Source organism: Rhinolophus hipposideros (assembly GCF_964194185.1).
Source record: "Rhinolophus hipposideros genome assembly, chromosome: 19".
NCBI classification, from domain to species: Eukaryota; Metazoa; Chordata; class Mammalia; order Chiroptera; family Rhinolophidae; genus Rhinolophus; species Rhinolophus hipposideros.
In genome coordinates, this window is record NC_138065.1 from 14210240 (window position 1) to 14234036 (window position 23797).

Sequence of the window (23797 nt, forward strand, 5' to 3'; positions counted from 1 at the left end):
GTTCCAAACAATTGGGTCCCGGATCCTCTGCGTGCAAGGTTATAGGAAGCCTGCGGGCCTCCCATCCCTCCTAAGAGTGTCTCGCTGAGCATTTTACGATGCCACCCACCCGAGACCCTTTCCAGTACCCTACGTTGGATAATGATGGTTCCCGTGTGGGAAAACTGCAGACTTCCAAGGTACTGTGTCCCAGAGTCCCAGCAGGCTCGATGGCACTCTTTCTGTCAGCGTGAGGGGCAGAGATGGTAACTTAAAGGGCTCTGGTGAGGACACTGAGTCAGGTACCGCAGAAGTCTGTTTTCTGCCCGCCTCCACCTCCCCGTATTCAGGTCTACTAACGTTTCAGAGGTGCTCTTAAGCAGAGGAATAAGGGGGTCTCGCCACCCAAAGCAATGATAGGTATAATGGGGCTTAAACAGGCCCAGGTTCTACCAAGCCACCCTTTGCCCTGTTTGGAAAACTGTTCTCTAAAGATATATGAGATATGGATGAGAGAGAATTCTCCGAAAGCCACTAGGTCATGCTTTATACGTCTGTCTTCTGGTTAATGCTGGAATATGTGTGTGTGTGTGTGTGTGTGTGTGTGTGTGTGTGTGTGAGATTTGGGAATTTAGATGATCTTTTTATCTGGTAGATGTGTTTGGGATGTTTGAAGTGATGCGAAATAAGGTGAATTAAATAGTAATTGTGGCTTAATAACAAAATCAAAGAGCTTCCTTTTATTATTCAACATTTATTATTTACTATATGCCACATACTCTGCTAAATACTGAGGATATATAGATAAATTAGGTATAGCTCCTGCTCTAAAGAAACTCTAGTAGAAAAGCCAGACTGATAATCTCAGTAGCAAAAATGCTCGCACAATAGCACGTGTTGTGACAGTTGTTATATGTAGTGTCAGGAGAACTGAGCGCTTAAAGGAAAGCTTCCCAGCAGGTGAGTTTTGACAATGAAATATGAGTTAGCTGGGCCAAGTGAGGGAGGGGATGGACTGTGAGTTAGGAAGCAGGTAACAGGAAACAGGCATTCAAGGCAAAGGAAACGGCAGATATACATACACCTGGAAAGGAGAGAGAGGGTGATTTGTTTAGGGGCCAAAGAATCCAGAATGGCTGGAGTGTTGGTGTGAGGTGGAGGAATGGAGAGAGCAGGAGCTGGAGAAATGGCCTTGTTGGGCTGGTGTGCTGTGTACACACTATGCTAGTGAGCTAGGATTTCATTCTACAGGTTCTGGGGAATCATGTCAGGATTTTAAGCTCGAGAGCGACACAATCGATGGGTGTTAGAAAGCACTAGTGATAGTGGATAGATGGAGGGACACAAAAGGGATCAGCCAGGAGGCAGGAGCCGCAGGAAGGATCCAGAAGATGGTGATAAGGTACAAATAGATGTAAAGGGCAGAACTGCTGGGACTCTGTGGCTGACTGGATATGAGCCCAAGAGAGCAGACGTGTCTAGGGTAACTGCTAGGTTTCTGAGGGCTTAATTGATACCATTAACCGAATGAGGCATCCAGGGTAAGCAGGTGTGGGGAGAAAGATGTTCAGATCAGTTATGCAGATGTTGCTTGTGTGATGCCTGTGGGACGTTTAAGTAGAGATGGATAGTAGGCAGCATGGTTGAGAGTTCTGGGTTGAGGATGGAAGTCACAGTGTTCACAAGGTAGGTGAATCCAGAGGAGGAAATGAACTCATCCAATGAATGTGAGCCTAAGAAAAGCAGAAACTAAACCCCTGGGGAATGCCACTGTCTAAGAGGCAGAGAAGGAAAGAGCTGAGAAATAACAGCTAAAAGCAGGAGGAAAACCAAGAGGCGGTGGACCCACAGGAGGTGGAGAGAACATTTGAGAGAATCAGAATCATGGTGCCAGAAACTGCAGAGGTCAAAAAAGATCTGATCTGGAAAGGATCCCCCTGACCTAGCCACAAAGATCACTGGTCACCAGCAAGAGCAGTTTCAGTGGGTGCTCGGGGCAGAGGCCAGACTGAAGAGGGGATGGGAAGGGGGAGGAAGTGGAGATAGTAAACGATGACTCTCGAAGAAGAGTCTGGCTCTTTAGCGGAGTTGATAGTAGTAGCTAGACAGTGATAAAAGAATGAGAGCAGCTGAGTACGGGGTCCCAGGACGCCGCAGGTCTCTGAGGCACAGGGAAGGGCTGGGTTCAGGGAAGAAGGGTTATTCTTGAATAAAAGGGACTTCCCTTTCTCTGAAATGGAAAGTAGATGTGAAGACAGCATCCGCGCTTGACTTTCTTGGTGGAAGACAACCTCATTCTTTTGCTGGTAGAGATGATGACGCTTATGTAGTCTTCGAGGAATGGGAGAGCTGCCTATGCTTGCATCATGTATATTTGTAGTTTTCTTGTTTCATTTTGCATCTTTCTTAATGACAGCCCAATGCTTGGTACATACTGTACAATTAATATCTAATTGAGCTGAATCACACAGCACTTTGCCACATATGGGGGCAGGACACAGCCCCAACATAAGATAGGTTGAATGACATTTCTACTAGGTTGTAGTTGTACTCACTGGAATTCAGTCATTGATTCAACCAATGCTTCATTTCTGAACAGCATATGTTAGGTCGCTGGGCTAGGTACTGGGGTCACAGTGGTGAACAATATGACATTTTACATGTAATGAAGAAACCAGTCATGTGCTTTTCACATCCATGCTTGTGAAGTTTTGTTTAGAGGATTGAATGTCCAATGGAGCTTTTCTCTGGTGTTCCTGCAGTCACAATGACCCTTCCCTGCTTACTGAAATCTTCTCACCTGCTTACACACTGCACTTTCCTGATTCTCCCGCCTCTGGTTGCCTCTTAGTATCCTTTCCCTTTTCCTTCCTTCTCTCCCCTCCCCCCAGTTATAATATTGTGCAGTCATGAACCACTTCTTCCTTTGGGCCACACTCCTTTTTGCAGGCTTCCTTTTTGCACTACTTCATGGGGACAGCCCCCGCATTTCTATTACTTGTCCCGAGCTCTCCGATAAGTTGCACACTTCAGTTTTCTACTTAATTGCCTTAGGATGTCTTACCTTGTCCTCAAATTCAGGACATCTAAACCTGAACTCATCATTTCTTACTCGCTCCTCCCTTTTGCCCCCCTCCTCATCCCACTTCACCCCTTTGTCTGTATTCCTGGCCCATTTCTGTCAGTTCTAAGATTGAAGACTTAGAAGGATCAAAAGCCTTCGGAGTCTTGCCCCACATCATTCTTCTCTTTGCAGATGTTCCTCTGAGATTCAATTAAAATAGGATGTTCTTCAAAAAACTAAAAACAGATCTACCATATGACCCAGCAATTCCACTTCTGGGTATTTATCCGAAGAAAATGAAAACACTAATTTGAAAAGATCCATGCACCCATGTGTTCATTGCAGCATTATTTATAATAGTCAAGATATGGAACCTAAGTGTCCATCCGATGAGTGGGTAAAGATGTGGTACATATATAATGTATGTATATAATTTGCGACACCATGGATAGACCTAGAGATTATGTTAAGTGAAATAAGTCAGACACAGAAAGCCAAATACTATATGGTTTCACTTACATGTGGAATCTAAAAACAAAAAAAATGAACAAAGCAAAAACACTCAGAGAAACAGAGACCCAAAGGATGGTTGCCAGAGGGGAGGGGAATGGAAAGATGGGTGAAAAGGGTGAAAGGGAATATAGTCAATACTATAGTGATGAGTTTGCAGTGACAGATAACTAGAATTAGGTGACCACATTGTGAGGTATAAAAATGTTGGATCACTATATCGTACACCTGAAAGCAATATCACTAATGTAATATTGTATGCCAACTATACTTAAAAAATAATTGAAAACAATAAATAAACAACAAAAAATAAGAAGGACTAAGGGATGGATGTCACTGAAGCTACCACAGCAGCAAGGACCTATAACCATGTACTGGGTGTGATTTCTTTTACAGAAATCACCATATAAGAACCCCACTCACCTTGCTCAACTACAGCAACCCTGGATTCGGCTCAGCTCAACTCCCACGATCACCTCCATGAGGCGGGATGCTCATTTCTTCGTACCTGAGGTAACTAACACTGAAATGCTATTTCTCTTTACATCACTTTGGACTCGTTCATGTCCTCTTTGAAAGGTAGTTTGTCCCTGACTGCTTTAGTATCTTCCCTTTGGTTCCCAATCCAAGATCCTACCAAATCTAACAACAAATACCAATTTATCTGGACTCTGAGAAGTCAGACAGCTTGGGGGTTTGCTCCAGTCAATTATCTAGAGCAAATCATTTTCTCATCAAACTTCTCACTCTCCTGATTAAAACAAAGGCTGACTATAACCACAAATGAAGTAAGGCCCAGTCAGGGGCAGGATAGTGATTCCCATGTCTACAGGGAGAGTTCACTACTCCTTAGACCCAAACGTGAGAGAACTATTGACAGGAGTCATCACGTGCCATTTGGTGTGTAGAGTTGGTGGATCTCAGGCCCAAAAGGGGTTCAGTCTGCTTTGGGGGAAAAGTAGAGCCCAACAGAACCTGAGTAGAGCACGTGGATGTGGGATAGAGGTGGTGACTTAACTCTGGAGGAGTTGACTTCCTCTATAGATACCGAAGGATGACCTGGATTTCCGTCTAGCAGCCTTGTACAACCACCACATGCACGCATTCAAGAACAACAGTGAGATCCTGACACACCCAGAGACCATCCAGGAAACCCACGGGTACGTGGAGGAGGTGCAGCCTCCCCCTACTAAGGACAAGCCACCTAATCATATATGGTAAAGTGTCACCTGGAAAATAACAATGAATAGGTACTTATTAATATTTCTGTTCAGATTTGTGTTTTACATCTGTACCTGTAAATAATTTCTGTATTTTGTATTGTCTAAAATGAATAGAGATCCTCCAAGATTGTGCTTGTCTGTATAAACAAACAAAATCTTCCATTAATTCCAGAGGGTAAAAAAGGGCCTTTGGTTACTTCATTTTTGAGGTTGCATGCAACTATCGTTCCCTCATTTTTCTCCTTTTGATTGGTTTTTCTCCCCTGTTCTTCTCCATACCATCTTCTAGAATCCTCAAGATTCAATTCCCTGGAGAATTTTTACCCCCTCCCGCATTCCCCCCTATCAATTCCCGAGCTAACATCAGACACTGGATCAACCCGAAGAAGGACTCCATCCACAGCATCCAGGGATCCATAGGTAAGGGTTAGAAGGGCAGATCGGTGGTGCAAGTTTTTCTAAATGGACCCAGGAATCAGGAAGTTGAAGTGATTGGCTATTAGGGAATATGGGAGATAACTGACGGTCTTGGAACAGCAGTGATTAAAATAGGATCGTCATAGACTAATATCAGGGGACATGCTGACTATGGAATGCATTCAATTTTTCAGAGCCTCTAACTCAGGCTTCGGTCTAGGGGACAAAAATTTCCAGCAAAGGGCAAAAACCTGGGAGTAGACCTTCAGCTACCTCCCATCTGTCCTCTACATGCCAGTTTTCCAGCTGTTACAAGAACCTTCTCCATAGTACCCATAAAAGTATGGGTGATTACAGGTTCCCAGAAAAGGCAAAGGATCTGAAATTTACGGCCCACTCCCTCTTTTCTCCACAGTGGCCCCTCATACTGCAGCTACCAATGGAGGCTACTCTCGAAAGACGGATGGTGGCTTCTTCTCCACTTAGTACTGACATGCCCCTGGACTAATTAATCAGAGTGGAACGTCCTGCTGCCCATCTCCATTAAATAGATTTGTGCAAGACGAAGCCTGAAGTGCCTGTGACCCATGGACGATGAGTTGCCACTCCACTACTCTTAAAATCTGCGAGGGAAGTTTCCCAACTTCTAGAAATCAGGACACATTGGCAACTTGGAAAGTCATCTTGCCTAAAAGATAAGGATTTAGGAGAGAACAGCAGTTTTTGGCAGCAGGCAGTTTATTCCTATTTTGTAAACTGGAGTCATTCCAACCATAGATACATCCATTCAACATTTGTGTCAGGCACTGAGCTAAATGTTGAGGAAAAAGAAACGGACATAGCCCATTGTCCTAATGTGCTTACAATCACTGTAATCTTAGCAGCTCTACGTAGCATTAATATTTATGCTGATGTCACACTTAACAGATTTCTGACCTGGATAAGTCACCTGCTGGGCTCTACTATCCCATGAAAGCTTCATCTCCCTGGTCTAACCTCCTTGCCATTGTTGATTCTCTAACTTTGCTACTGTCTCCTTGCCGGAAATCAATTCCTTTTCTTTGCATTAGTTTGTGCTGTGATATATAGCCTCCCATTCTCATAAACATGGCTCAACAATCTGGTGCTTGGGTTTGAAAGTACCTAAAAATGATGCATTAACGTGGGTTCTAAAATAACAAGTCACTGGTAGGAACCTGCTGCTAGATTGGGCAAAAAAGGGCAGACTTTCTAGAATACTGTACGCTAAATTCCCTTTTCTAAGTTTCAACAGCATGTGTATTGTTGAATAATTCAGAAAGGAAAAGGCTTCTTCCTGGTACTCAGGTGCAGGGTCCTTACATACCGTCAAACGATCACAGCCCTTCCTCCCCAGAGATACTCCAACCTATTCAGATGATGTCTGCTGCCAAGTGGCACTGTGAAGTTTGTTCTCGTTTAGAATGGCTGAAAAAGGCAGAGAGGGGTCTTTCTGGATAGTCACTTCGCGCTGGTTATTTGATACTGAACATGAAAAAATGTATTCCTGTGATTCATGCATTGAGGCTTTTAAAAATACAGATTCCTGATCATTCTAATTCAGTAAATCGGGGCGGGTCCTTGGAATCCCAACTCTTACGCGCTCTCCAGCTTCTCTCACGTAGTTAGACACACACAGGCCTCAGCGGCGGATGCTGTATTAGCCTTTAGGGGGCGCCCGTGTGGGCTCCTTACAGTCAGCGTGACCGGGCAGGCCTACAGGAAAGGAGGCCGCTAGGGAGGAGCGCGGCCTCCGTCCCCGGCCAGCTCCCGCTCCCACGGGCAAGGTGACAGCGCCTTCATCTGCCGTCCTCGCCCGCCGCCGACCGCAAACACGTGAGCCCCACGCCACGGGCAGCCGTGCCCCGGGGCCGGGCTCAGATCAGAATCGCCTCGATAATCAGCGGCCCAGGACAAGCCCGGCCTCGTCTATCTGATCAATTCATCACTTCTGAGCGCCGGGCCCGGTAGGACCAGCTCCCGGACCTCCGGGACCGCGGCGTGGCGCCGCCTTAGGGGCCTCGCTGCACAGCGCCTCCGAGGCGGGGGCTTCGCAGGAGGGAGCATCTCATTTCGGGTCGGCCCGGCGGGGCTGGGGTCCCAACCCGATCAAATAAGATCAATGTGTAGGCGGGGGGAGGAGCGCAAGGGGGGGGCGCACGCACTCGTCTTGCACGACCCACGCGCGCTCACACACTCACACGTCCACTTACACTCGGCTCGCACACGCCTTCCACGCGACACCGCCGCACACCACTATCAGCCCTCACCCCAGGCCGCTCCCTCCGGTAAAGGGACGGAACCCCGCAGCCTCTCCTATATCCCTCCCCGCCTCGGAGGATTCTGGGAGGAACGACCGAGGCCAGGCCCTCATCGAGTGCGCGCTTTGCTGCCCTCGCGTGGCTCGGAGGGAACTCGGGTCCCAAGGAAGGGGACAAATTCCACAAGGCTGCATCGTGGTGGTCTTTTGATCTTTGTGCAATTACATATTTCTATCCATATCTATAGTTTTTCTTTGATTCAAGTTCTGGATATAAGATGATTCAATCTCAGGGGATTTATGGTGAATGATTCCTTTCCCATGGAGGCCAATTCTGGTCATTACGAACATCAGCTTCTCAACAGGGAGAAGGCAAACATTTTACCAAAGGGAAAGATGAGAATAGGTTATTTCAATCAAGGACTAGGTAGTCAAGATAGCTGTGGAATGAGTAAAGGTAGAAGGCATATCCCTGTCGCCACGTACAGAGAGCCCGCTCGCTCCCTAAACTTGATGCTGTGGGAGTTGTATTGCTGAATCTTCATTTACTTTCAGATCCATTAAAACATCACTTTCAAACTCCAGAATGAGTAAAATGAAACGCAGTAGTGCTTATATAAGTAGAATTAGCTCCTTTTACATTAGAGGGCACAATTTTAATGTATCAGTTCCTTCTTTCTCCTTTTTCAGTGATACAGGTATGTGTAGAGGAAGAAAAATTAGAATTTTGGGGGATTAGTAGAAAATGATTTGTGGAGTTATATTTGTCCTTGTGCCAGTGTCACCATGCAGTTGGAATAAACACATAAGGGAAAAGTATCCAGTGTACATGTCAGAATCTCATGGGGTCAGATATTCTAGGCATACGGCTGGTTAACCTGATAACGTCACCTGAATGAGGTTTATGGCTAGTAATGGCAGATGATACTTGGATTTTAATAGCAGTAGTAGGTAAAATGTATTTGGGAATACCATATACCCTACTCAATATACCTCAAAATTTATTTTTATATGTACATACATGCTGAAATACATAAGCTTATATATACACACACACATATCTGTATACATATATATATATATATATATATATATATATATATATATATATATATATATATCAGCTTCCCAAAGGAGAAAGCTATACTCATAGATTCTGAACTATATCTTATATTCAGACCATCACAAGGGGTTAACAGGAACAATTGTAAACGACAAAGGTATACTATGGGCATAACCCAAGGGAGTAATGAACAAAGTTCAAGAAATTCAGCAAGTGACACATAAAATGGACAAAAACGGTAGGGAAAGTTTTTATTTTCAAGGCTTTGTGCAGACAATGGTGAATAAAAAATTGTATTTCAACTAGAAAATGCTGACTTCCTTCCACCCTGGCATATAGGGTTTATGGAGATGCCAGTTTGAATCTGAGGTGATATTGCTATCCCCATTCTCCTACTCTAAAAGACTCTTTTAGGGGAACAACTTCTATACTTTTCAGTCAAAAATATATGACACATCAAGCAAATAGGTTTCTGCTTATCTGCTTACATAGAGTCAAATGAAATAAGGTGTTTGTTTCTTGCTGTAAATTACCTTCATTCTGTGCACTTTTTGGTACATTCTGGTATGAAAACATCTCAAAATATAACAATTCAAGTGTTCAGTCAAGATGACCCACCCAAGAGGCTGCAAAAATTGGTTTGAAAAACTAGAACTATGAAATGGAACTAGTTTAAAATATGAAGCAACTCTAAGCACCAAACTTAGAGACATTAGCCCTATTAGAGAACAAAAGTCATTAAAGCTACAAAATAACAAGTGCAAACATGCTGAACCTGTATTTCCAGAGAGCGACATTCTGGTTGGTCAACAGGTCCCAAACTCACACCCATGAGGTGTAACTCTTCTTTCCTGTTCCAATAGCTTTCCTTTCTCTCATGTGAAAGCTCCTCAGAAATGACCATGGAAAACATATGAATCATTGAAAGTTACCCTGTGGACCAATTCCTGAAGAGAGAACAGCCACAACTCTGAGATGATTAGACATGTAGTGTTTACTTGATGACTTTCTATACTTCTAGAAATCTTCGAAGCACCGACCTGCCTATTTCAGAACCTAAACTTCCTAGCAGCCTTTGTTCTTTTGAAGATCAAAGACAACTTACTGATATACAGGGGTCAGCCACACCTAACTTATCCACAGTCTAGTTTTACTTTAATGGACAATTCAACTGGTAGACCTATGCCCATGCTTGCTTTTTACAATAACTTAATTTTAGACCAACTTTTTTTTTAATAAAGAAGTTTTAGGCTTCATAAATGCAAGTTGATTCTTTTGCAGCTATAAGGAAGAGGGAATGGAGAAGTCTTCCCTTCAAAGGTTGAGTCATCTAAAATGATTAGCTCAGGAGTTACCATACTCCATGGAAAAACCATCAATCTCAGCTGCAAACCTTTGTTTTCCTTACTTTAGAAAACACCCTCCTTTTTTATTCATGGATTCCATGAACTGTCCAGTCATGCCTATGAATATCAGCAACTTCTTTCACTCATTCAAATTTCTCATGTTCTTACCATATTTTCAAGAGACAGCCAAAGAGTACTGCAATATGAAGAAAATGAAGAGCTGGCCAAGAAAAACAAATAACTAAATATTGCCATAATAACCCAGGTTTAAACAAAGAATAAGTTTGTATCTTGGATAACATGAAAAAACTTCCATCTAACACAATAAATTCTCATACTAAATGATTTTACTAGTATATGAATTAATATACTAGATTTATTTCTTCTACCCGGACTGCAAATATATTAAACAATTATTTCTTCAATCATCTGTTTCCCCTAGTGGTGGCATTTAAAACTGAGTAACAGTATTTAGCACTCGGTAATTTACAAAATATAAAAAGGCTTTAGGAAAATAACAAGTGGATTCATCTTTCATATACCATTTGATAGAGTGAAGTCTCCTTTTGGGGAATACTGGTGAACAGAACATTTTTTCTTGTCTAAGTTACTGCTTTCTGGTCTCATCATAGACAGATTAACTCCCAAATCTTATGTAGGCCCAGATTCTCTTGGCAAAACTCTCCAGCTCCCTGCACACAGCATAGCTATTTCATCTGTTCTCTTTTTGCAATGAGGACCATGCCTCTCTCTTATGTTCCCAGATGGGTATATGAAAGATAAATTTCCAAAGCCAAAAGATTTCTTGGCATCGTATATAACTCCTGTTTCCCACCCAGCCCCCCCCACCCCCTGCCAATTTGCCAAATGCAAAACAAACAGTGGGGGAAAAAAAAAGTCAAGTTCTGAAAATGATCTTCTTCCAAGAGACTGAATATAGCTTATGTCCTTCCCTAATGAGCCTCAGTTTGAAAAGATCTTGATGAGATCTGAGGAACAAAATAGGTGACAGGTTTTTAAGCAGGAGGTATAAAATGTTACCGAAGGGCTTAATTTATCTGGTCATTATGTGCTCTCTGCCGAAGACTGATTTACACACAGGTCAAAGGAAGTTGGCTTTCTGGAGTCTCCTGAAGCATAAATAATGTTTGCAACCATGAGGAGTTTTCCCTGCATATGGTAGGGACAGGTGCTGTGGTGTCATACTGGGGACTTCCATGATTTTAGCTGAATTCTCCTATGCTGGGCCCAGGCCTCTGACAGGTTCTTCACCTTTGTCCCCTAGGTTGGCAGTTGATGAGATGGATGCTTTGGAATTCATTTTATAAACAGGACGTAAAAGGCCATGACGACGCAGGCGATTGCCACAGCAGCGTGCAGCCTGGTTCCAATCACAGCAGCTAGCAGGCAAAAGTGAAAAGAGAAAAGAAATCACAGCCTGTCCTTCATATATGTCCTCACTTTCAAGGTGATACTTTGAAACCACTAGTCACAGGTGTAGAGAGGCCTATCAAGAGTCTCAAGAACCCACCCAGGAATGTGTTAAATACTACCCTTAAGGTCTAGGTCCTAGGTGAATATACTGTTTATATTTTGCCCTGTTTTGAAAACAGATTTAGGTAGGTAGGATTCCAGCTAAAGGTACCCAAAATGAAAAGTCAGAAAGCATCTGTGTTAATGAAATCAAAACAAAAGACACTCCAAAATATTCTTTCCAGAAATTCAGTAAAATCTCATTGGGAAAATATTCCTCCCAACAATTCCAGTCAAGTCTAAAATGTTTAGTTTATAAACTTTTACTCCACGGAGCATATTAAAATTACCTTGATGCTAAAATAAACAATTATGTAAAAGTGGAACCAAATACAATCCTAGTCTATCTCATCCTCCACTTTGTAGCACCTCACTGTCCAGAGATGGCAATCTCCTCTTCCTGTGCAGATATAATCTTACCTTTGTAAAACACACCCCAAACTCCCTTCTTCTCTGATAGCAGCCAGGTTTTGAGACGAGGAACCTTCTTGAAGTAGGCACAGGTACAGACAAAGAGCAAACCAAACACCAGAATCCCATCCAAGGAGTACACTATTACAGGAAGAAAAGAAAACCTTTGGTGCTAATTGAATTAGGGACAGGTAATCCCATCAGAGAACGCCAAGAAGCAGAGTGTGATAAACTATCACGATAACCTCAACTACAGTGCCAACCCTTGACAAGAGGAAGCCAAGGTCCTGGGACTGACAAGGTTACCTTATTCCCAAAAAAGGCATCTCCCTTAAAACAATTTCACTGTGCCCTATGCACTCCTCCCCTTTCACAAACTATAAGTCCTGAGAAGAGTGTATCAGTTCATGTGGAATCAGCCTCTCAGGAATGGCCAGTGTTGGCAATAGGTTGAGAGAAGCATAAGAATCCTTAGAGCCTCAACTGAGAGAATCAAACATGTTCTTATTATAAATCACTCATGTGATGAAGGAGAGCTAGATATTTAGCCAAGTCTCTCAGATCTGTATCTGTTGAAGAAAATGTTAAGGCAAACAGTGAAGCTTAAGGGAAATGACAAGAGTTAGAATCCATATGACCACAATTTTCCTAAGCTTATCTTACATTTCATGCATGATGTGCTACTTACAAATCAAATTTCTGCCAGAATAACAACAGATTCTTGTAAAAAAAAAATCTGAGGCTTCAACATAGTGGAACAATTGTGGAAACAAAAAGCTTTGAACAATTCTATTTCTTACACATGTAAACTGAGCTATGTCTTGCACCTGTAAGCACAATGAATTACCTAATTGCCAAAAAAAGATGTAGAACCACAAAAGGGTGGCTGAAACTTATTCAGTAATTACTGTGTGTCAGATTGCTCTCTTATTTCCCGGTTCAGATGATTCCTTGCTCTGGTCTGCCAGTCCTGGACCACTCTGGCTCTCTCTCTCCCCCCAGTAAAAACGATCTCACAGCTAGGTGTCACAAAAGAGTCCAGTAAATTAATACATACACTAAGTTTTTATGACGAACAATGCCTTTATGTGCTAGTCTTTTCAACCTCTTAAGTGTTTGCAGACAATGCCAAAAGTCACAGGGAGGTGAAATTTGAGTCTTCAGCGCCAGGCTTACAGAGAAGGTACTTTGAGAAGTGTCTTCCTGTGCCCCTCGAGTCATACTGGCTAAGAGGCTTTCTCTTCTTCTTCTCCCCTGTAGCTCTGACTCTAAAGACCATGAAAGCCCTGCTTCCTGCCCTTCCCTGGAATTCGGAAATCATGTCTATCAAGTTGAAGACGCCTGAAAAATTAGGTCAGATACACAAGATGGCAACTGCCACACTGAGAAAAGGCAATGTCTAAATCCCACCCTTTACAACACTAGCCAGGATCTCCAGATGGGGTCACCGAGATAGAACTTTAGAATCAAGCAAGAGAAAGCTTTTCGGCATTTTTTTTCAAAACAAGAACTTTTGTAGGATCTACATTCACCCCCCAAAAGTGTGGGGCTCTGAGAACCTCAGTGATTTCTTGGTCCTCCCAACGAGCCTAAAGTATGAGAATGTAAGGGGCTGGGAGAAGGATCCTCTCTTCTCGCTGATGCTAAAGCGACAGTTCAGCCGGGACTGGACCCTCCAAGAGGCTTGTAAGGGTCAGAACGAACTTCTAGGAAGGGAAGAAGGGGAAGCACAGGCTGGGGACCGAGGACTCAGGGTGTGGGCACGAGAGGCACTGGGCTTCTAGACGGGCACGGGACCAGGGAACCGCACGGGGGTGCAGGGTACAGGGGCACCCAGAAGCCAAGGGGGGCTGCGCGGGGAGGGGGCGGGGAGAACCGCCACGTCAGTCCCGGCCCCGCCCGCTACGTTTCCTTCGTCCTTCCCTCCCATCCTCCGCTCGGGGCATTGGCATTCACCGTTCGTCATCGCGGCTGGGCCCCGGCCTGGCTAGGGGGTCCGGGATCAGCGGTGGTAGTGGCGAAGGCGGGGGAACCCAGCTCCCGCTTGACACTTCCCGATCTCGTCCGCAGCGACGGGCAGGAGGCGTATTACGCAGGCGCAAGAGCAGAGAGGCGAGCACCGAACACAATCAGGAGTGGCTAGCAGATCGCCGAGCTAGGGGACCTTCGGGAGTGGGGCGTGCGTGCTGCCGTAGAGGTCAGACGCGCGCTCTCCGGGAGGCTTCCTACGTGGCCATGGTAATCAAGTCTCTTTTGGGAGGCCTCTGCGGAATTGATGCTGGGGTGTAACCTGAGCCGTTCGCGTCGTTGTTGGTGAAAAGGTGAGGACTTGCAGCTTTGCAATTTACTTTGTGCCTTAACAGCTGGAGTGTGTGTGTGTGTGTGTGTGTGTGTGTGTGTGTATGTGTGTGTGTGTAAGCAGCAGCCCACCTGCATCGCGGTCCCGGACTTTCACTTAAGATAACCCTGATACTAGGCGTCAAGAGGCAGCTCCTGCGGCCTCCAGAGCTGCCCTTGCTGCGCGGCTCTTAACTCCGTAGGGAAATCTGGATAGTCAGGCTGCATCTTTCGAAATGAAATAAGGAACATTATAACAAAAACAAGTCGCGTATTTCAGATCCTAAAGCTCCATGTTGTCAGGATACATTCATATAATTGCCTGTTTGTTTGCATGGATTTTTTATTTAAACTTTCAGGAGTCTCGATTATCCCCTGTACTTCGTTAATGCTGGGGTCTCCTCGGCCACTTTCACTAAGAATAGGCGATGTCTGGTTAACGCTTCTCACACTTTCACAAGCTGATGAGAAGTATCGTCAGGTGTTAGTGGTGGGGATGGGCTGGAGGAGACAAAGCCACAGATTCCATTTTATAAATTGAAGTCCTTAATTGCACATAACTCGACCTGCCTTATTCGAGGCCGGGCCAGAGATCGACTCTGAGTCCTCTGAGGCTGAAATTATAAGGTTACGGGTCTGCAGTGCTTGTCACGGTCCTAAAGGGACTGACTGTATGCCCCTCTTGCTGCAGTGCCATCTGCTGGCTACGGCCTGCTTGGTCACGCAGAAGAAAACCTACCAAAGCCTCTGGGAGCTGGAGTATGGAGAGGCAAAACACAAAAGTATGATTGCTGCAGTACAGACTCCTTGCGATAATATACATAAGTGTAGAATCAAAAAAACAAATGGAATATTACAAGACAAAACCTAAGAGAAAGCCAGAGATATGCCCACACTTACACACACACACGAATCCCCCTGCCCGAAAGAATTGCTCAGGACCACTCAAAACCAAAACTAAACAAAAATCCCTAATTGTCTTGGCCTTTGAACCTGTCACCAATCATGATCTAAAACAGCATCAGCACTGGCATCCTCACTAGCAACTGACTCTTAATTTCCTGCTTGGATAAAGGCCCCAAGCCCCTCTAACCAGGTCCTAAACAAATTCTTTTTCACTGATTTAGCCTGAATCATGTAGCTCATCTACATCTAAAAACATTCTCCTCCTGTTTGGATGCTATGAAACTGCACTAGCCTCCCTGACCTCACTGTTTTCTTTACTCAGGTTCTTTTTCCACCTAAATATAGATGCTCCTAGGATACCCACACCTTCTTTTTCTTATTAACTCTCACGTGGTGACCTATTCTGTTCCACGGTTTCCACTACAACCTCTATGCAGAGTTCTTAAGTTGATGGCCTACCCGTGCTCCAGTCCTACATTTCTAATAGATGCTCGGCTGACATTTGAAATGTTTAAAGGCAAATTAATTCCCCAGTTTCTATGATTACATTTCTTTTCCCTAATCACCAAATTTAAAATTTGTAAATAATCTTTGAATCAATGAACTCTTTTAAAAAAAATGGCATTCTAATTGCTCCCTTTATTAACCTACAGACATAACTTTAGTGATCTTACCATTTCAATCCTTTGGAAGCATCAATTATATCCTCACAACAATAAAAACTTACATTTGCATAATATTTTGACATTTTCAAAGCAAACACACCTTGTCATATGGTCTTATTTAATCCACTCCACTGCCTTATTACCCTCATTTTAGAGCTAAACAGGTTTAGGGGAAGGCCTGCCCGGTATCATACTCAAACAATAATTCTGGTCTTCTGAACTCAGGACTAGAAAATTTTGCTCCAAACCACAACTGTTGTTTCCTTTAACAGCAACCACTGCCTGCTGAATATGTCTGATTCCTTACCCTGCTACTGTGTTTCCCTGAAAATAAAACCTAGCCATACAATCAGCTCTAATGTGTCCTTTGGAGCAAAAATTAATATAAGACCCAATCTTATTTTACTATAAGACCTGGTCTTATATAATATAATAAAAACCGATGTAATATAATACCGGCTTATATCAATTTTTGCTCCAAAAGATGCAGTAGAGCAGCTGATTATCCGGCTAGGTCTTATTCTTGGGGAAACAGGGTGTTTAAGGCTTTCCAGGAGTATTTTCCACTTACCCCTATGAGGACTTTACACTTCAGCTGTGAAAAGACTATTCTGTGTTCTTCAAATGGACCCTTTGCTTTCACATTTTACTCATGCCATTTACTCTGTTGGAGATAACTTTACCTTATCATTTTTTACTAGATGGAAACCTCTCCAATTTTTGTCATGCTGTGAAAGGTAAGTCTTTGCTCCCCTGTCACTCTCAGAGTGTTTAAGAATAAAGTTTAAGGACAAAGAAATCAGTTGAAGAGCTGGGAAGAGTGATTACCTGTCTAATTACTATTTCAGAAAACAGTGGTAGACCACAATATATGACTCCGATTAAGTGGTTCTTTTTCACTCTGCTCTGAATTTACCCTTTTCGGGCACTCCGCGACCGATACTGAGCAGATCGGATTCCACTCGTTCGCGCGCCTCACTCTTGTTTCCTCTGCAACCGTGTCTGACGAACCCGATAGGGCTGAGATTGAGAAATTCGATAAATTGAAATTGAAGAAGACAGAAATGCAAGAGAAAAATCCACTGCCTTCAAAAGAAACGACTGAACGGGAGAAGCGAACAGGCGAATTGTAAGGAGGCATGCTGGGCCAGTACGTTCCACAAGCATTGCCTTCTTACTTTACTTCTTTTAACTGTTTAACTTTGTAAGATGCAAAGAGGTTGGATCAAGTTTAAAATGACTGTGCTGCCCCTTTTCACATCAGAACCACTGACAACAAAGGCCGCTCCTGCCTCTCCCTTATGCCTGTCTGGCTGGCAGGGAAGGAAAAGAACTTGCATGTCGACGAAGGCAGAAGCTGGGTGGGATGATAGTGAAATCTAGAGTAAAAACCAAGCTGGTCCAAGGTGTCCTGCAGACTGTAAAATGCAGTTTAATCAGAGTGCCATTTTGTTGTTGTTAAAATGATTTTAATTATTAGAATGCACAATTTTTTAAATAATGCAAATAAAAACTTTTAAAACCTAAAACACAGTACCCTATTATGTTTCTCCTTTTTTTATGTGTTCCTCTCCTTCCTACTGTTTCTTCCTACTCATTCATATTTATTGTCTTCCTTATTTCTCCCTCCACCATATTTTTTTCTTTTCCAGTCTTTATAAAGTATTTTACCTTTTTTATGTGAAGGGAATCTCATCAGATTTTTGTTTCAAAATTAGTTATACCAAGAATTTTGTATCTTAAAAAATAATATTGTTTCTCTTTGTACAATTGAGTTATAATGGTTGTTCCTTTCTAGGGTTGTTGAGGGATTAAATGAATTACTATTTACAGTAATACCTGGCAAGTAAGTGAAGTAAGTATGCCATAACTATTACGCTATTACTATTGTGGTTCATTTGTTTAAAAAATATTTACCAATGTCTGCTATGTGTTGGGCACTTTGCTAGATTTGCAGGCATAGAGGCAAAAAAGGGTCCCTGCCCTCAGGGAACAAACTGTACTGGGGAAGATAGATGAATACACATATTTTAGTACAGCACAGGCATTGTGTAAAGACATTATCTTTGATCTCCACAACTGTTTTGCAGAATATTTCTTCAAGGAGAAATCTGAGGCTCAAAAAAGACATATTGAGTGAGATCACAAGGCTAGTTAGGATCCAAACCCAGGTCTCTCTGACTTCAAAGCTCCCTTCCCCTTGTTTTCACACTGCCTCAAATTAGGATGCTGTCCACTGATACTGATCTTTGATGATTTTGTTTCAAGCATTAGTGTTTCTGTCGCCCTGGAAATGCCCATTGCCTCGCATCAGGTCAAAGCGTGGGTCACTAGCTCTTTCAGTCCAACTACAGGGAATAAATAGAGTCCCACTGGCTGGGGACTCAATTCACACAGTCTTTCCTCAGTTCATTTTAGCCTCCACAGGAAGATGGGCAGTTACTGCCAAATGCCTGTCAGTCAAGAACAGGGGCCTGTTTGTTGGAGTTGTTGCAGTGACTGTGGCAAACACTAATCAGTCCTGGGGATCATGACGATGGCATTCTGGTTGAACCAAAGAGTAGGTTCAGTCCCAAAGGCACAGCTTACAACAATAGCTTTATTTGAATTACAACATATTTGAAAAGGGATGTCAAACAGGCATTAATTTATGCTGCAAATATTTGTTCCAGGACTTCTTAAGTGTAAGGAATGTGCTAGCCTTTGGGAGCTGAAAGATGAAACAGACTCTGTTCTTAGTGAGTTTAAGATTTAGTAGACAAGATAAGCTGTGTGTGTGTGTGTGTGTGTGTGTGTGTGTGTGTGAATAACCAGAAGATACAGTAGAAAGTGAGAAGTGTCACAGGAAAATGAAAACTCAGTGCTGTCAGCGAGTAAAGGACAAAGTGCTTTCGGCTGGAAAGCTAGGGAAGGCTTTAGGAAGGAGCAGACATTTTAGTTGCGCCTGAAAGGCATGTAGCATTTCAATAGAAAGGAAAGGTATTCTAGTGAGAAAGAAGTAGAGTGATCAAAGGCGTGGAAATGGGAAAGTACAAGGTAAATTTGGAGCACAGCACACTGTCCTTCCTCCTTCACTGGCTAACTCCATTCATCACTCACGTCTCAGCTCAAACCCCACTTGCTCAAGGGATGCTTCCCTCATCTTCTTGGGTCCCCTTCCCCCATCATAAATTTCCAGAGCACACAATGTCTATTTAATTCATGCCCACGCCCTCTGCTACATTCTAAGGTTCATAAACCCTGGACTGTGCATTTGCATTGTCTGTCATTTTATTCACAGTCCCATAGCAGGTGCTGAACATTTTACAGGTGCTTGATAAATATTTGTTGCATGAATAATTGAACATGGCTTTATGGAATGTAAAGTTCATGAAGAGGAGCAGCAGAAGATCATGCTGAAAGGTAGGTTCTTGAATGAAAATAGCTGACACTTAGGGAATGTTTACTACATGCCAGGTACTACCCAGAGCACCTTATGGTATTAGCACATCTAAGCCTCATAATAACCTTATGAGGTTAGTAACTATTATTATCCCCATCTCACAGATGAGGAAATGGATATATGGAGCAGTCAAGTAACTTGTCTCAAAGTAATAGCTGATAGGTAGCACAGCTAGGACTTCAAACCCAACTCATTTGACCTCAGAGCCTGCATGTTTAACCAAAGAGTATGGACATTATTTGGTGAACAGGCAGATGGTTAAGACTGCATTGTGGAAATTCTGAAAGCCATTTAAACAATGACTACCTCCCTAAGCCCCAAACGGAATAGCATTGCAGAGGTCTATACCCTGAGGTGAAGGGGATGCGCGGTGAGGATGAGACTGTACAATTTCTGCCTAAATTTGGGGTCTGGTTGGTACTCTCCCATCATTCCTAAAGCCCATCACCCAGCCTCCTGTGTTTTTCTTTTCTGATAGTCCCACCCCTGTCATTCCTTGCAAATTATTGTCACAGAACTCAGCTCTACTTCTCTCTCTGCTGACTCCATTCTTATGTGAACAAATACCCTTTGTCATTATCCTTTTCTTTAAAAACTCAATTCAATTTTTTTTCTATAATGAAAACCTGGCTTTTCCTAGCAGTTTGCTAGGTCATACAAATTCACAGTCTTCTTCATTCAGTAATTATTTATTCAAAGTCCACTTTCCTGGATCCTACGGCCCTCTGAGGCTAGTTTCCTCTCTTTGCTTTTCTTCCTTTCACTATCCGACTATACACTCATTCCTTCACCTCTTATAATCTGGCTTCCATCTTCACCATTGCCCTCAAATTATTTTGTCCAGATTATTCTCCCACCTCCTAATTGTCAAATCCAAGGCCTTTAATTTCTGTGGTACTGAGCACACCTGACCACTTGCTTCTTTTTGAAATTTTTTCTGTTTTAGCTTTCAAAACATATTCTTCTCCTCTTCCTCTTCTCTCTCTTCTCTGTCTTTTTTCTTTTATCTTTTGCTATCTCTCGAGCCATTCCTTCTGTCTTTTCTTTCTCTTGATGTACCTTTTTTAAGGGTCTGCCCTTGGCCTCCCTTCTCTCCTTCCTGTGTCTTTAAACTATCACCTTGGTGTTTGTGTCTCCAATCCTATTTTCTCTAGTCCTAATGTCTGTGGATTTCCAGGCCTGCACTTCCATCTGTCTTTAGAACATCTGTAGACTCTCAAAATCAGACTGAACTCATTTTTCCCTTCCCCAACTGCTTTCCCCTTTTACTTTAGAATTTATATTAATAGCATCATATTAATTTGGATGTGAATGTCTCTCCATAGTGCTCCAATTCAGACACAAAGTCCTGTAAATTCTTCTAAAGTTCCTTCTTCTTCTTAATTCAGGTTCTAATTGTCTCTCATCCTAGGAACTCTCCCTGCTAAAGTGATCTTTTTAAAAAAGATAGGGACATGTCACTCTTCTGCTTAAAGATCGCCCCCAAACCCTGGCAGTTTGAAGTTCAGTCTCTGAAGAGAACATGTAAGGCCTTTTACATTCATAACTCTAGCTTCATTCCACCCTCATTTCTTGCACCCCACCCAACAATGTGGGCTCTGGCAATCCACCTAAAACATCTCCTAGAAGCATACCATGACTTTTCATTTTCTGTGCTTCATTTCTGCTTTGCTCATAACACTGCATTTTTTTCCCCCTTTATACTTTGGATCTCTGGTTCCAAAGGTTGAATTATTCACACTCCTCAGTTCATGACATACAATCGTAATTGGCCCTTTTCCAAGTCCTTCATTTATGCATTCCCTTTATACCTATTCCCATTTCTCTTATGTCGCAACATTTCTAATGTAGTTAATGTCTATGCATTTTTATATATTCCTATAAAATATGTATTTTTGTGTCTACGTATATTTAATTTACATAAATGGTACTGTCTTATAGATTTTACTGTGTCTCTACTTTTTAAGTTTAGTACTATGTTTCTAAGCTCTGTCCATGTCGCTAGTCGATTGCTTCTGATTGCTGCATAGTACTTGTTGGTGTGTCTCCAGTACATTTTATCGAGCCACTCCCCTGATAATGGACACCGTGAATGTTTTATACCTGATCTGGACAAGGCCAGCATTTCATCACTACCTAACACAGCAGTTCTCAACCCTAGCATACTCAACAGTCTACTTTAAATAACAAATATAATGCCTCCTTTTTAATTCTGAAATGAAATTCACAGATGACATAACCTCCTGCTGTAGGCAGCCTCTCAAATAGCCTCCAATGATGTCTGCCTCCTGGTATTCTCATCCTTGTGTCATCCCCGCTCCTTGAGAGTGGGCTGCGTTTACTGACTTCTAGTGAATAGAAGTGAAGGGATGAGACTTGCAAGGTTAGGTCACAAACAAAACAAAACAGAACAGAACAAAACAAAACAAAACAGTGGCTTCTGTCTTGGGTGTTCTTCCTGGTTCTCTCTCTCATCTGCTCTGAGAGAAGCCAGCTGCCATGTTATAAGCTGCCCTGTGGAGAGAACCATGTGGCAAGGAACTGAGGGAGGCCTTTGGCAATAGCTAGTAAAGAACTGAAGCCCTTGGTCTAACAACCTGAAGGAGCTGAATCCTGTTGACAACTATGTGAGTAATTTGGGAAGTGGATCCTTCCCCATCAACACTTCAGGTGAGACTTGTAGCCCCAGCAAACACCCTGACTGCAACGTAAGGGACCTTTAGCCAGAGGCACCCAGATAAACTGCACCCAGAATCCTGACCCACAGAAACGGTGTGATAAATGTTTATTGTTTTTGCCAGTAAGTTTTGGGATGATTTGTTACACAGCAGTAAATAATGAATACACCTAACTACCCATATAATTTAAAAATAATATGTACTATCCTAACTGAATTATAAAGGTAAAATAAAGATAGTAAACTATAATAATATGTTTCAATATGTAAATGCCCAGGCATGACTATACTAGAGGGTATAATGATTTTAGATGCTTGCACCTATATATAGAATCATCATGAATGCAGGAGCTACAAATGCAGACTGATTCCAGTGAGTATTGGCTACTCAAATTACTACAAGTGATGTGGCCTTTGGTGATATTATTTCCCGAAATGGTTCATAGCTCTTGATAAGTTCCAAACAAAACAAAGTGTAATCTGCCCCATTTCAGGGTAGTTGCTGTTTGGGGGAAAATTCCAAGTTCTTTCCTTCCTGTATGCCTTTCTCCGTTCATACAGAATATTTTACTTCTGATTCTTTTGATTACCAAGTATGTTTTTTTTTTCTTCCCCTACACCAAGCAATTCTTTAACACCAGCTAGATGTCCTACAATTTAACTCAATTCTGACACTATCTACCTGGAGATAGCGTCAGACCCACAGGTTAGGGTCTCAGTCCCATGAGACTGCCTCTCTCCCCCACTGAACTGCCAATCGTCACACTAGGCCCACAACGTCTGTCTGATTTGGCTGCAAATCGAAGATTCCAATGAGCTCCTCCTCTTATATTTGATTCTTTGCTAGAACAGCTCACAGAACTCAGGAAAACACTTATGTTTACCAGTTTATGAAAGGATATGACAAAGGATATGACAAAGGATACATACATAAGGCGAAATATGCAAGGGTCCTGAGTGAAGAGCTTCTGTCCCTGTGGAGTTGGGGTGTGGCACTCTCTGTATGAGGATGTGTTCCCCCACCTGGTAGCTCTCTGAATCTCCTACTATTGGGGTTTATGTCTCATGTAGGCACGATCAATTAACTCCATTTCTAGCCTTCTCCCCTCTCGGAAGAATGGGCAAGTGGGGCTGAAAATTCCAAGTTTCTAATCATGGCTTTGTCTTTCCGGTGACCAACCCGGCTCCAGGAGACATCCCAGAGCCCATCCAGAGTCCTAGCGCTGCTATCGCTTAGGGATTTACAAGGGTTTTAGGAACCCTGTGCCAGGAATCAGGGTCAGGGATGTGTATGTATAAATGGACATATGTGAACAAAATTAGCTGAGATAATTATAAAGCGTTTTCACTCACATGAATGTTTAGCAGAACATTCAGAAATAGTGTATTGTGGGACAGTTTTTCCTTCTGTAGCATCACCTCTTGCACGGAGAACATCTTACATCCTTAGTTTTAGCCTTCTAATGCCTGCGGTTTTCCCAATCATCCTTTTGACCAAAAACCTCCCCACAAAAATGTAAATCCTCAATCTAAGCGGTAGAATCGCCGGCTTGAGAACTAGTAGGAAGAACAATATCCCGCAAAACCAATACAATGTTTGGCAATAACAGTGGAACTCTCAATTGTTGGAACGGTTTAAACATACGCGTGGGGTAGCCCGAGACCGCTGGCTAGCCCCACGACGATCCACACCTTGGCAGTACCGAATCAGGAAACAGTGATTCGCTATGCAGAAGCAAATTTAGGGTGACAGCGAGATACACGCCGCCTAACCCGTGATTTTGCTTTTCTTTGCTAATGTTTAATGCCGTCTTCGGTATGACAGAGCCAAGATCTCCTCCCCGTCTCTCTGGACAGTGCCCAGGTCGGCCCCTCGGCGTGGCGCCCGGTTCCTCGCTCGCCCGTCAGTCCCGATTAGGCCCCGCCCCGCCCCGCGCGGCACCGGA

At 43.0% G+C, this 23797-nt stretch overlaps 2 protein-coding genes and 1 long non-coding RNA gene across 3 annotated transcripts; 2 read left to right on the plus strand and 1 right to left on the minus strand.

Annotated features, from left to right (window-relative positions):
• CFAP276 (cilia and flagella associated protein 276) lies at positions 1 to 6802 on the plus strand. Its single transcript, XM_081025061.1, has 5 exons — positions 1 to 179; positions 3950 to 4066; positions 4598 to 4713; positions 5066 to 5196; positions 5609 to 6802. The coding sequence occupies exons 1-5, from the start codon at positions 99 to 101 to the stop codon at positions 5677 to 5679; spliced, it is 516 nt and encodes a 171-aa protein (XP_080881187.1). The 5' UTR covers positions 1 to 98; the 3' UTR covers positions 5680 to 6802.
• Positions 6803 to 8761: 1959 nt separating this feature from the next.
• Positions 8762 to 13898, minus strand: TMEM167B (transmembrane protein 167B). The gene is made up of 3 exons (XM_081025062.1): positions 13781 to 13898; positions 11834 to 11965; positions 8762 to 11280 (listed from the first exon to the last, which is right to left on the minus strand). Exons 1-3 carry the CDS (start codon positions 13788 to 13790, stop codon positions 11198 to 11200), a joined length of 225 nt encoding a protein of 74 aa, XP_080881188.1. The 5' UTR covers positions 13791 to 13898; the 3' UTR covers positions 8762 to 11197.
• Positions 13899 to 13992: 94 nt separating this feature from the next.
• Positions 13993 to 17265, plus strand: LOC308487123. The gene is made up of 3 exons (XR_013991676.1): positions 13993 to 14145; positions 16434 to 16469; positions 16581 to 17265. It is a non-coding gene; the product is annotated as an uncharacterized lncRNA (long non-coding RNA).
• The last annotated feature ends 6532 nt before the right edge of the window (positions 17266 to 23797 follow it).